At 38.8% G+C, this 14,953-nt stretch overlaps 1 protein-coding gene across 1 annotated transcript in view; it reads right to left on the reverse strand.

Moving 5' to 3' along the window:
* ift81 (intraflagellar transport 81 homolog) overlaps positions 1–14,953 on the reverse strand; it is a 109,940-nt gene that overhangs the window by 20,975 nt on the left and 74,012 nt on the right. Inside the window, exons 16-18 of the mRNA XM_043715704.2 lie at positions 12,384–12,455; positions 12,211–12,296; positions 11,492–11,537 (exon numbers count right to left, since the gene is read on the reverse strand). Of these exons, the coding sequence (XP_043571639.1) occupies positions 11,492–11,537; positions 12,211–12,296; positions 12,384–12,455 (204 nt within the window). The remainder of the gene's footprint in view (positions 1–11,491; positions 11,538–12,210; positions 12,297–12,383; positions 12,456–14,953) is intronic.

Raw genomic sequence — 14,953 nt, forward strand, 5'->3', positions numbered from 1 at the left:
TCTTGAGGTGTTTTAAGTGTTGGAGGTGATTTCCTTGAATTCCAGGAGCAGCAATTACTGTCTTGGGGGGGGAAGGGACCCAGGGAGATAGTGAGGAAAGAAATCACTCTGAGACTGGTACAGTTGAGAACAAAGGCAAGTCAAGCAGTCAAGGTAGGCAGGGACAAAGCAGAGAACAAGTTAGGACTGATAAATTAAATTGCATTTATTTCAATGCAAGAGGCCTAACAAGGAAGGCAGATGAATTTAGGGAATTTGTTTGAAATTCTTCCTCTCATGGCATTAGGTTTATCAAATCAAACAATCGTGGATAGACAAAAACCCTAATCAAAATGGCTGACAGATCTGCTTCCAAATAATTCAAAAAGGGCTGCCATGTCATATTTTCTGGTGCATCATATTTGTAAGAAGGTCTAAAGGAATGTGTTCCATAATTGACTAATGCCACCCCGACAAACCTGGGCGGGGAGGGGGGGCGGATTTCTCAGACATCCAGCACATCAGAATGTTCTTCCTCACACAAAAAGTGATAATTTTAAAATGCTTTTTCCCATCTACATCTGAGGGAGGTAAATCCCACAAACCCAGGAGCAAAGAGACCAGGTCCATCATGACTTTGATCCCCAAGACCCTCTCAATTACTCCTGCCACAGTGCTCCAATATGCGCAGAGTCTGTAGCAGGACCACCGACAATGAGTGAGAGTACCTGTGTTTATTTTACATTTGGGGCACATTGAAAATGCTCCCTGCTTACATTTTGCTAGACGATCTGGGGCCAGATGAGCCCTATGAAGAATCTTTAACTGCAGAGCATGGGTCCTTCAAAAAATTGAAATCCTCCTCACATTCTCACAAACATTCTCCCATGTTTCCGAAGTAATCTCGACTCCTAAATCTCTCTCCCAGACCTCACGTAGATGCTTGATGTTATCCAAGGAACCTCAACAAATCATAAAGAGTACTCACTGAAAGAGTGCTCTTAGCCGAAAGCAACCTCTTTTCCGTATCAGATAGACAACACTCAGTCAAGAGCATGGTCTCCTTTTGGATAAAATGAAAGAAATGGAAAAGGTCCCTACTTGACAATCCATATTTGTGAGTTATTTGATCAAATGACATCAAGTTTCACCCTGAAACACATTACCCAAACAAGCGACTCCATATCCGCCCAAAATGCAAACCCAGGATTCATTGTCCCTGGCCGGAAACCAGATATGCTAACTATGGGAGTGAGAAAAAATGTTTTAGACGTATTATCCTCTAACTGCCTCATTGCCCTCCATGCTTTGCAAGTGTTAGTAACTATTGGATTATGGCAATGTTCCACAACTGTCCCCATTTTGGCTAAAAACAGCAGGTTGAGAAGAGGACACTTCGTATGGGAGGCCTCAATGTCCTTCCATGTCCACTCCGAGTCCCCACAGGCCCAGTCATTTACAAAAGATAGGAGGGAGCTCAGTTGATATCTTCTAGTGTCTGGGAAATCTATTCCCCCCAATCCTTGGGGCAATTGCGGTTTTGCAAACTTAATAAGGGACCACTTAAAGCGCCAAATGAAAGAACTAAACCAGCCATTCAATTTCCGAAACGTTTACCTAGAAAAGAACAAAGGGAGCATCCTCAAAGGGTACAACAAGCGAGGAAGAACATTCATTTTGATAACAGTGATTTGACCCAATCATGATATTGGAAGGATCCGCCATTTTTGAAGGTCTTGTTTAATCTTGTCAAATAACTGAACAAAATTAGCCTTGAATAACTGATCAAAGCTAGAGGTAACAGAGAGGCTCAACTAAAGAAAAACCTCCCTGTGCCCACTTAAAGGGGAACCCACCTTCCACATCAGGTATGCCCCTAACATCCCCCCCCCACCGCCGCCCAATAGGTATAGCCTCCGACTTTGAAAAATTGATCTTGTAACCTGAGAAAAGACCAAATTAATTAATACAGTGTATCAAACAGGGCATCGAGACTGCTGGGTTTGAAAGAAAAATAAGAACATCATTCGCATATAGTGCAATCTTATGCACCTTTAATCCCACCTTTGGGGCAGCTATATTAGGGTCCTCATGAATGGTCTCTGCCAATGGCTCAATCACCAACGTGAAAAGCAAAGGTGAAAGGGGACAGCCTTGCCAACTGCCCCTACCAATGTTAAGATTGCCAGACCTTATACCAGTGGTGAGAATCGCCAGCAGAGGATCACCATAAAAGAACCCTCAACCATCAAGTAAACACTTCACCCAGGCCAAATCACTTCAGAGTATAAAAGAGATATGGCCATTCCACCCGATCAAATGCCTTCTCCGCATCCAAAGAGACACCAACTCTTGAACCAATCGCTGCTAGCACATTTGAATCATGTTAAGCAACCTCCTGACATTATTAGAGGATCTGCGATCCTTTATAAAGCACGCCTAATCTTCTTCAACAATAGAGGACAACATCCCCTCAACTTCAACGCCAAAGTCTGAGACAAAATTTTATAATCAGAATTTAAGAACAAGATAAGTCTATAAGAATCACAGTCCTCCAGGGCCTTCCCTTTCTTGAGGATAAGAGAGATATTAGTCTCTCTCAAGGATGGCAGGAGGCAATCATGTCTATATGAATAGTTATACATGTCGAGCATCAGTCCTGACAGTATGTTTAAAAATTCTTTATAAAACTCACAGGACCGGGCGCCTTTCCACTCTGAAGTTGCCCCACTGCCTCCTGTGTCTCTTGTGCTGTTAATGAAGTACTAAGAAGAGAAGCCTGCTCAGCAGACACCCCCTGTAGATCCAAGTTCTTAAAAAAAAAGACTCCATTTTATCCCATCTATCCTCACAACATTCAGACTGATACAATTCAGAACAGAACCTCCAAAACATGGCATTGACCTTTTTAGCATTACAATTAAGAGTTCCATTCCCTTCCCTAATAGAAGCAATAAGTTGGGAGACATTCCTCTTCCGAACCAGATATGCCAAATATTTATCCAGACTACCACCATGCTCAAATAACCTTTGCTTTGCAAAGGAAAGTTTCTTCCTGGCTGTATGCATAAACATGGAGTTTAGGCAGATTGACAGGCTGTGGTCTGCTGCAGTTTAGTCACTAATGGTCCACTGTAATGTGCCATATCGGCTGCCTTCAATTGTGCCTCAAGCAGATGATGCTGCTGCTCTCCCTTCCATCACTTCTGCCTGGCCGAGTTTGAGATAGTTATCTGTCTAGCATAGGCCTTAGCAGTCTCCCAAAAATGGACAGATTTCTAGCTGTACCCAAGTTGGTGGCTAAAAATGCTTCAAATTCCCTAGAAAAGTACTCAACAAACTTGCTGTCCTTGAGGATGAAGGGATCCATTCGCCAGTAACGAGAGCTCATTGCATTACCCTTAATCTCAACCACTAAATATACTGCTGCATGATCAGGGATGACAATATTCCCAATTGAACAACATATCACTGAATCTAAAAGAGCTGCAGGAGTTAGGAAAAATCAATCCTTGCATGGCACTTACGACGATTGGAAAAGAATGTAAAGACCTTGCCCCTAGGATGAAGATGTCTCCAAGTGTCTACCAACCCCAGTTCCACACATAGATCACCCAACTGTTTAGACTGTGGAGAAAGCTTTGGGGCTTTTGGGCAATCTATCCATCACAGGATCCAAAAGGCAATTAAACTCCCCCCTATAATAATATGCCACAATGCAAAGGCCATCAGCTTAGATAGTGCATCAGTCAAAAATTTAAGGGGTTGGGCCAGAGGACAAGAGACATTCAAAATACTATATTCTCACCATGTATTAGAGCCTTAAGGATAACAAACTGACCATATTCATCTTTAACACAATCTATTAAATTAAATGGAAGATTCTTCCTGATGAATATGGTCAACTCCTGCTCTTGGTGTTAAAGGACGAGAAAAACACCCAATCAAACCCACCTTGCTGTAACTTAAAGTGTTCCTTGTCATTAAGGTGAGTCTCCTGCAACAGGGCAACATCCACCATCTCTTTTAAGGTTTGACAACATGTTTTTCATTTTAACTGGCGAATGGATTCTTCTAATATTCCAGGTGCACCATTTAAAAACACTACTAGCCACGATCCTTTACAACCACCTTTGAGCTGCTGAGAGCAAGAATCCGACTTACTGGGCATATTCAAAAGAAGACTCATGGAGTCCATTTACGAAAAACCAAAACACTAAACTAACTGCAAAACACAAATGGGGAAACTCTACTGCTGCCCATAGAGGGCACTTACACCTCCCATGCAAATCTCCATTCCCCTTTCCACCCCAGACCCAAGCAATAGAAGGAAACAGGCAAAATAACGAGTGCTCTGCCCACCCCCAACTATATACCAACTCCAGTCCTAATCGGAAAAAAAACACCAACAGCAGCTTCTTTAAGAAAAGGGTAACATTACAAGAAGCATAGTAAGAAAATAAAACCAAACATTATTGTCCAGGATATTAATTTCTTTGAATTATTTTAAACTGTCCAAGAAATTTTTCACTTGTTCCAGGGAGTCAAATGACCACACTGTCTCCTCGTGCGTAATACGAAGCACCGCTGAGTATCTCATCGAATATTGAATCCTAAGGTCCCTTAATTTTCTCTTGACCTCATCAAATGATTTCATTTTATAGATCTCCGCCGCAGAAAATTTCTGGAAAAACATTATCTTAGTTCCCTGTTAAGCCAGGGCTGGTGGATCTTTCCCCATCCTTCTAGAAGATTCTAGTCCCCTCTACTTGTCCCTGCAGCTTTGAAATTGTATCAGGACCAGATGGGGGCGCTGATTCAGAACAGATCTGTGCACCGCAACCCGGTGAGCTCTGTGAATCTTCACCTGGTCTGCCTCGGCATCTCAGCTAAGAAAGCGTGGCAGCCAGTATTCAAAAGCATGCTAGCTGCCCATCTTCCACTCCCTTCTGCAGCCCAACGACCCAGATATTTTTCCTTCTACCTTGATTTTCCAGATGATCAACCTTTCAGTCAAGACCTGTTTTTCAAGGGTCTGGATCTGCCTCACCGAGGACTCTGATGCCGCTTGACCTCTTCAATTTGCTTCCCTGGCCGTTCCAACTCCTTCTCGTGCTTTTGTATCATGACCAAAATCAGCTCCAGCCGAGTATGATAGTCTTCCATCAACTCCCTGATCATCCCTCGGATTGCCAAGAGTCCTTCAGCGATGTTCTACTGTGCAGGTACCTCTTTCACAGCTGCCGAGGGAGCTGCAGCTGCATCCACAGGCACGCATGACGCATTTGGCAAGTCTCCTGTTTGTTGGGGCTTGGCTGTATGCTTTCCTTTCTCATCCGCGCTTGCTCAAAAAGAATTTACTATCTTGCTCAAAAAGATAGTTGAACCTCAACTATCCGAACATCAACCGTCCAAATATGGACCATCCAAACAAGATCTCAAGGCCCTGCAAAAACTGCACCAAGCAACCAGCATTCAGTTATCAGTTTAATGGCATTATGTCATGAATTGCCAGATAATTGAGAGGTGAATTGCTGGATAATCGAGAGACACTCAAGACAACTGGCACTCCTGGATTACCACTTGTTTCCAGCCACCCAAACTCCCCGTCCATCTTACTCAAACAATCGAGGCTTCACTGCAAATGGATTTAATGGTCTCATAACCATTTAACATCAATCTCTGAAAAAAGATAAGGTTGGGGGAGGTGTAAAAATATCACAACTACCGGGTTGGGGTGCAGAGCTCAGCAAGGCAGATCTGCTCAGATTGCCACCATCTTGGATCCCAGTGTATCACTTTTAATGCTTAAAAAAAGCTCATCTAATGAAGGATCACGCACTGGTTTCAGTTATCACAGCTGACATGTTGCCCTTGTCAATGGTTACAAATTCATCATAAATTGGAGTGGCACAGTCTTGCTTTCAAGTAAACTCAAGGTGTACTCTGCAATGAAACATACTATTGAATAATAAATTTATACATTTACAACTTGCTTACAAAGTGTAGGTTACAGATAAACTAAGTTTGTTTTCTGTAGTTCAACTGCTATTATAAGCATTGCTGAGTCCTGGTTCTCAGATACAGAAACTGGGAAATAAAGAGATGTTATTTCAGGCTACTCCTTTGACTTGTTAGATTGTTGATTAGCTTAAACTTGTTGCGCAAGTTCTTTAGGACCCTCAGACAACTTTGCAATAATTTCATGGAGCTAGTCCTCACTGGGCAGAGTGTAGGTGGAGTTAAGGGAGAAAGACAGAAAAATATGGATAGCTAGGCAGAAGCCTGAAGTATGGCTACGTGAATGTTAGAAACGTATAGAGAAACAGGTGAAGTAGACCGACAAGCTTTAGCCAGTACTTTATGAATTTTTCTTAATCGTAAGATTAGAGCTTGATATATCTTGAATATCATATGTTGTAGTAATTTGTCTTAGTATTTAATAAACCAGTCTGTCTTGTACCCATTCTCATGGCTATGGACCAAAAACCAACAAAAGATGGTGGTAGTGACAGGATCAGCCACCTAGAAAATCATGGCATCAATGAAAATCAAAAAATGGACCTGACATAATTTGAAGAGAGCTGAAAATGTGTTGCTGGAAAAGCGCAGCAGGTCAGGCAGCATCCAAGGAACAGGAGAATCGACGTATCGGGCATAAGCCCTTCTTCAATAATTTGAAGAGAAGAAATTAAAAAGTAACTTTTTCAAACAGAAGTTAAATAAATTCTTCAGAAACAGGCTTAAAGAAAGAATGATTTATTCGAATTCAGCATTTTGGAACCCTACCAGTTAATTTAGTTAAATGTTCATTATTTTGACAGTTTGAACGGGTAACTGAAGTTTTACTCAGCAACTATGAAGTTTTGAGGAGAAAGTGAGGTCTGCAGATGCTGGAGATCAGAGCTGAAAATGTGTTGCTGGAAAAGCGCAGCAGGTCAGGCAGCATCCAGGGAACAGGAGAATCGACGTTTCGGGCATAAGTCCTGAAGAAGGGCTTATGCCCGAAACGTCGATTCTCCTGTTCCCTGGATGCTGCCTGACCTGCTGCGCTTTTCCAGCAACACATTTTCAACTATGAAGTTTTACCAATTTTAATCACTAAAGTGCATCAGAAGTTATAAATGCAAGCAAAGTGTCAAACATTATAAAATTTGGCATGGAAACACCTCAGACTCAGGAAAAAAAAGTGGTGTGAATGACATCACAGCTGAATGACATCGCATCAGCCATCTTTGATATCAAAAAAATCAAAGAATCTTATTGAATCATACTATTTTGAGAATATTTCTACCCACACGTCTTTTAGAAGTTCTTCAGTCATCATGGAAAAGGAATATCTTCATCTATGTCCAAGAAGGCATTATATTGATAAAGGAAAACTAAATGTTATATTGAAAACAGCATTTAGAGGAGCCAAAACTTTAACAGTTTTCAGGATTAGTACAACAAAACTTCCACCATAATGAAGATTCAACAATGTTAATCAACTAAGGCAACAAAATTATGTTCTACAAGGAGATCAAAATCCTAATAATGACTATCTAGATCAACAAAATAAACTTCAAGTGCCTATCAATATTCAAGTGAATGCAACATCTGTATTGATGTGTGAGAAAAATTCAAGTTAGCAGATCTATTTGCAAATGTACAGCAAACTGAATGTGGAATGAATAAATTCTTAAGATTTTGAAAAGCTTCAGGATCAGATACCAAATCATATGCTGAACATGTTAGCATGTGTGACTATCATATGGAAAGAACATCTGATCACAGACAACAGATCAATGAGAAACAAATTACAGATGACAACCTTCTAACAGCTTTTGATTAATATTTCACCTCGAGGACAAATAGGATATTGGCAGGTTATGCTTCAATAGCAGTAGCAACTCTCAGGACAGCCTGTAAATGGCTTAACTAATTATATACATTTATATCTAAACCATGCAATGATGGAAACTTACAACAAAAAATAATTTTTGACAGAAGTATTGTAGATCTCTTGGATAAAGCAGTCACAAATTAAATCAAAAGGGTCCAATCTAGAGTGAGCAGTCCACAAATCAGTGGATACAGAGTTTAGAAAATTGTTCAAGAAGCATTATACAATAAATTCCATTTACTGCAAAACATTGATTACTTAAAGCATGAAAGAGCTTTTAACCAGAGGAGACAGACTTCTCTGCAGAAAATATATTACATATGCTAATATCATAGCAAAATCTTAAACAATTGAATGCTATTGTTCCTTATCACAGGTATGGTTCTAAAAGCTCACATCATTGGAGACCAACTTTTCCAGCCTTACACCAACAATATATTCATTGGAGGAAAGGAGGTCATTTCTTGAAGATGCACTATCGTCTAAAGAACATACCAAGTATCAAGCCAAATCATTACCAAGCCAACACATGTTCATTCATATCTTCAAACAGAATCTTGAAAAACAAGTCAGCACCGAAAAGTAACATATGAAGAACAACTATCTACTGTTGTGACACAAAGACAGATGACCAAATCAAATCAGCCTCCCTAACTCTGAACTCATAACACAGTAAAATTAAAACCTTCAAAGACCCTCAAATTTGACTCCAATTGTTCCCAACCAGAGTTTTTGAATAACCAATACCAGACTTTGTGAATAACTGATACCAGACATCAGGTTTACAGTTTAAACAGATTTAACAATACATTAATAATGCTAAAAATCACACAACACCAGGTTATTGTCCAATAGGTTTAACTGGAAGCAGTGGCTTTCGGAGCGCTGCTCTTTCATCAGGTGATTGTGTACTCCACAACCACCTGAAGGAGCAGTGCTCTGAAAGCTAGTGCTTCCAATTAAATGTGTTGGATTATAACCTGGTTTTGCGTGATTCTTAACTTTGTACACCCCAGTCCAACACCGGCATCTCCAAATCATTATTAATAATGCAGTAGCTTTAGCAGAGCAAAATTAAACAATAGGATAATCTAATTAACATCTATGATTTAAGCCCAATCATGTTTGATTCTACCTCCCCAATCTCTCATAAACAGACACAGTCAACAGTCACAGTTAAGAAATAAATCAAAAAGGGGAAAAAAAATGTAACTGGCCAGTTCACTTAAGCAGATTCCACGATCTGCAACATCTTAGGCATATAGGTTTGCATCTTGCTTGGTTTCCGAAAACACTGATGCATATACTTAGCTTCCAGTAGTTTCCAAGGACTATTAATTTAGTTATTATAACTGAGATTCTAAATTGATAAGAAGAGGATAATTAAGGAGCAATCAAACTTCTATCCTGTAGCTATGGAAGCCAAATTCCTTCTGATCTAAACATACTTCAAAAATCAGTTCAAATTCTGGCTTCTCTTTGTTGGGCTGTTTGTCACCCTGTAAGGCTCCTGTTACCATTCAAATATGTGCCATGTGTTTCAACATAATGCCTCTCCAGAGTTGAAGTGTCTATAGGATACTTTTAACAAGAATCAACCTACAATTAACATTTTGCCAGGCCTCATAAACAAATACTATTGAGTTTGTTCTCTTATTTTTAAAAAAACAAGCTGCTGCTCACAGTCCAAAGGTCACCTTCAGCTCTGAGTTCACATTTCACAGCTCTAAACTAAACTGATAAAAACTAAAAGTAAAACAATGAAAAATTAGTTTGACTTCTGACACTATAGATGAATAATATCACTCTGTTATTGGAGAATTAGCACCATGACCAATCTAGATTCAAATGACTGAGAAGAAACAACTTAACTTCCCAATACATCTTGCAGTTGTAAACTCTTCAGCAATCATGGCTGACCTAACAGAAGCCATCAGAGAAAAAACACACTCATCAACTTTACCTCAAAGTGTTTCAAAACCTTGTCATAGACTTCTCACCTACTTACTGACAAAAATGAAAAGACTTCGGGAAGAGTGAGAGATACATTATCAGGAAAATGTGTATTGTAAAACCTTGTGAAAATAAATAATCTGGGTAGTTCATTTGAGCATGCATATGAATGCTAATGAAATTATCTTTTTCAGGGAGAAAATAGTTGGGGAAGAGGTGCCATGTAAGGTCTTTAAGATGCTGGACCATACTTGTGATGATGTCACAGAGATGCTTTTCACTTGGCAGAAGTGATGTGTGAGCAGAGTTAAGGGAGAAGTAGAAAAGCACATTGAGAACCAGGAAGAAGCTCAAATCTAGCCTTGGGAATGCTAGAAACACATGCAGAAAACACATTGGGTAGACTAACTAGCATTACGTGAAATGGAATATGGAATAGTCTATAGAATAGTTTTTCAATAAATTAATAATAAAATTAGAGCTGGTATATCTCTGAATACCATGCATTATAGTATATATTAATATTGAATAAACAATGTTAGAAAGAACTTCAAGCCTGAAGACAATTCTTGACTTTGCCTTCATCTCAACCTTGAATTCAAACTTATGAATATGGGCATAAAACCGTGCAAAAGGTAGCCTTTCAATAAAACTTTAAACACATTTTAAAAATTCACCATTGTATGTTGGTTCAGTAACACAAGTGTAGCAGCTGCCTCCAAATGCATTGGTTGTAGATTTGAAAAGCAGTGCTGCTCCAGTGTTCAAAATCATCTGTTCTCCTTGTGCTCAGTAGATTAATGGAAAATTTGGTATCTTCATCGTATGCACTAGGCATGCTTTATAAAGAGTCTTAAATTTTAACTGTCTTAAACTCAAAGTACCTTGTTCAACTAGATAAAAAGTTAATTTTTTTTGACAGTAGCACTTGTAGTAGATTATCCATTATGCATGCACTCAAGGACTTTAAAAATGGAAATAAAATATTAAACAGTTGATAAAATTAGAGTCTAGAAAGTTAAAATAAAAATCTAGAAAAGAATTTGGAAGTAGGTAATATTATTTTACTTTCCTATTTTAATTTTAAAATAACTTCAATTCATGCGGATCACAATTTCAGATTCTTCGTGGGCAGCTAGATTATTTTAGGAAACTCAAATAATCTAGTTTTCAACCATACATGGGAAAAGTAAAATGAGCAAGAAGTCAAAGAAACCTTAGTCCCAGGTCCAAGTGCATATGAATCTGCGTCAGCATCAAACTCATCTGGGAATAATCACATGCCACCCTAAACAAATGCAGTTCAGTCTAGCTGCATGTTGCAAATTAGTATTCTTACATCCTGATAAAAGCTCAACAGATTCTGAGGTTTAAGTTAACAGGAACACACAACTAATTATTTATCACTACTGTACAATTTTTTATTGCAGCCATTTAAAATAGAATGTGTTGTTATAAATGACATGCCCTGTTGCTGCAGTTCATATTTAAAATCACAACTGCTGATGTTGCCTCCTCTCAAGCGATTAGTTACTGATGACAACAGCTATGAATGTTTTTTTTCTGATATAGCTGTGCCAAGACTTCTGGACAGCTGGCTGGATTCTTACTTGTTAGTTGAGATAAAATACAATATTTTTCTTTACATAGTCCATTTTACAGAAAGAGACTCACCTTTCCCAGATTTTCTTGCTCAAGGATATTTCGATTGTACTGCTCTCTAAATAAAAATTCACAAATTAATAAATTAATAATCATTGTATTGCTTTTGATCATTATTCCACTGGAAATGGCAAATCATTACATAACAATGCTGAAATGTAGCCTCACTATTAGAATAGCTGAGTATTTAGATAGGACTAATCATTCATTTTCTTTAAGTTTGGAAAACAATTTCAGTGCTGGTGACTCTACCAGTGTGTCAAAATGTGCAATATAATTTGAATTGTTCATATTGACAGATTTAAAATGCTTCCTTATGAAGATGTAAAGCTATATTTTGTTTTAGAGATTGTTTCCTGGAGAATTATCCTTTCAAATAAACAACCATATTAACAAGCCTTTTTACACCAAGAATAGCTTGGTTATTTAAGTTTCTTACAGCTTTACAATTGGAAAGCACTTTGTACTATTCATTTTATGCACTTTCACCAGTGAGAAAACGATGATTCCTTATTTTCCACAAGTTTTCTTTCTACTGTGAAATGCAATGGATGTGTAACTAAGCAGGACAGTTTTCTTGAGGAAGGAGACATCAAAACGTGCCAAGGTTTGATAAATGTGTTAAAAATAAATTGACCCATGGCTCAACAGTCATAACATGAATATCTTTAAAAAGACAAGCTCAGCAATGTAATATGTGTATAAAAACATGTTTGAATCTATGCATTTACCTTAAGGCTTTTCTTCTTTCTTGTGGATCTGCAGAAACATATAGTTTCATTTCATCAGAAGCTCGTTGTATCTGCTTTTCAGCGATCTGTTTCAACAGAAGACAATTTATACACCTGCAAGACTTATTGAGATCAATGTTTATTCATTGTAATTTATCCATATGGGCAGTTACCTTTTTCAAACAGTTGATGTAATGGTATCTAGTTTCCTCCTGCCCACATTCCTCTCTGAGCCCTTGGACTTCCTGCCAATGTTTTAAATTTAAGAATTACTTTACATGGTAGTTATATCACACATCATATGCTCCCCTTTCCATTGAATAATGTATAAAATGAAAATCGTACATTAATCTATTATGGCATTGCAAGTAGTTGTGTGTAAACAATGGTACTTGTTATAAAAATATTTTTCTGAATAATAAAGCATAGTAAACATAATAAAGCCTATGAATACAAAAAAATGTATACTATAGTGAGAAAATATAAATTAGTTACTATTAATGAATTAACAACATTAATTTGATAAGCATTACTTGACTGATTTATCAACTTTACCTTTTTAGTCTCATTTTTAGAAAGTAAAAATTATAGGAAGTATTTTTCTGTTCAGAAATGATCCACTTGGTCTGGTGAGAAATATCTTGGATTTTGCAGAAAGTTCATAATTAGCTGAATAGATGGTAATCTCCTTTTGGTAGCAATTTTTTTCGCTATTTGTGCTAAACCTAGGCTGCCTTAAAGGACCTGGTTCTCACTCAAGTGTGTTACAACACTGGATAAACCCTTCTGCTTAACTTAAAACCAGCAGCACAGAAAAGATTTATCTCGTGCAGTAATCTGTTAAAGTTCAACAGGACAAGAACTATTTAAAGTAAAAGTTAACAACTTTATTTCTTAAAGTATAAAGGAGAATAATTAACTAACCACTATTTTCAATTTCTTCCACTCACCTATCTTTTAACTTCTCTTCTATAATGCTAGTCCAATAAAAGTCCCAATTAAACTTTACAAAACCGCACTTCTTATCTCAAAACCAGGCAGATTTCGTGCTTCTATTCGGATCTTCCTGTATCTTCTTTTCTTCTTAGGAATTTCCGTGTCACAGATTACTGATTGAAAAGATACTTTTAAGAGAGCTTTTTCAAGCAGTATTTACATGCTGGGCTTGGCAGTTTTCCTCTCAACTGTTCAACTTTCCCCAGTCTTATACCCCCAAAGCACCGGATTGTGTCATTGGCTTTTAAGATTGTCACTATACTCAATTCCAATTGGATTGGAGTTTGATATTTTTCAAGCTAAAATTTAAACTGATTTGCTATGAAACAAAAATAAAAATTTAAATTCAGCCACTCAGCGAGTGCTGTTTGTTCTTAATCAAATGTTACTTTGTAAATTCTCCAGCACTTGGTGTACTTGCCAAGTCCTTCACTCTCTTAAAGGTACACCCACGTCTTTGTAACAAGTGAATTAAGCCACTGCCAGGTGTGTTGGGCCAACTCTACAGGATATGCTCTCAAAATGTCCAAGGAGTGAAAAGTGAGAGTAGAAACTGAAGCAAAAGCATTGGACATAAAATATCAAGTATAAATGGATTCTAACAATGGGGGTAGGTATGATTGGATTTCTGCCCACTGCTATGGAATCTCATTTTCTGCTTCTCCTCTTCCATTACCATAGATCCAAGAGACATGCACAATGGAAAGAGCATTCCAGCTAATTTGACTTTTTGAAAATGCAAGATTTGAAATACCAATGTCAATTTGGTTCAGGACAAGGCGGATTTAAAATATGTTTTGTCAAACGACTAGCAAAAACCATATCAAGCCCAGAATCTCAGTAATACACAGATTATGCAACTTCTGGATGCTTAGGAAATCAATCTACTCTCAGCACATTAAGTCATATGTCAAGAGTGTGTTGCAGGTCAGACAGCATCCGAGGAGCAGGAGAATCGATGTTTCAGGCCACAGCCCTTGAGCAGGAAGGGGCAGGACTGACTGCAGGTAGAGTACATGGTGGTGCATGGCCGATAGCGTGAAGGGGAGGATCCGGAAAGAGAATTGTTGTTGAAGGTTGCAGATTTATAGTGTGTACTGAGTATCCTGTTCAGGTCCAAACTTGGTTGGTCTGAATGTGGTCCGGAGTCCATGTGGGATCAGACGGTTCCGTCGGCAGGTACTGAGGAAGGAGATGTGGCTATGGTAGCGAGTCTGCTTGAGGACGTGGCTGAAGAGCTTCAGGACAGAGGAGAGTACCTGGGGGGTACTGTGAGAGAGGAACTCACTGAGATCTTTGTAGAGAGAGGAGGAGAATTTCTTCAAGGTAGGCATCTTTGGAAGAGGCTTCGCAGTCAGGTTGAAATCAGCTAGGAGAAAGTGAGGTCTGCAGATGCTGGAGATCAGAGTCAAGCGTGTGTTGCTGGAAAAGCACAGCAGCTCAGGCAGCATCCGAGGAGCAGGAGAAGCGACGTTTCAGGCCAGAGCCGTTCATCAGGAATAATTAAGTCATAACTCCAGCTAAGTTGGGGAATCAGGAGAAAGTGAGGACTGCAGATGCTGGAGATCAGAGCTGAAAAATGTGTTGCTGAAAATGTGCAGCAGGTCAGGCAGCATCCAAGGAGCAGGAGAATCGACGTTTCGGGCATAAGCCCTTCTTCAGGAGGGATTACAGAAATAGGGAGGATTGTGAGGTGGGAGGGAGATTACAGAAATAGGGTTGTGAAGCTTCCTGAAGAAGGGCGTAT

Source organism: Chiloscyllium plagiosum, unplaced genomic scaffold (assembly GCF_037043375.1).
Source record: "Chiloscyllium plagiosum isolate Xiang-an unplaced genomic scaffold, Cpla_swu_hap1 HiC_scaffold_24, whole genome shotgun sequence".
NCBI classification, from domain to species: Eukaryota; Metazoa; Chordata; class Chondrichthyes; order Orectolobiformes; family Hemiscylliidae; genus Chiloscyllium; species Chiloscyllium plagiosum.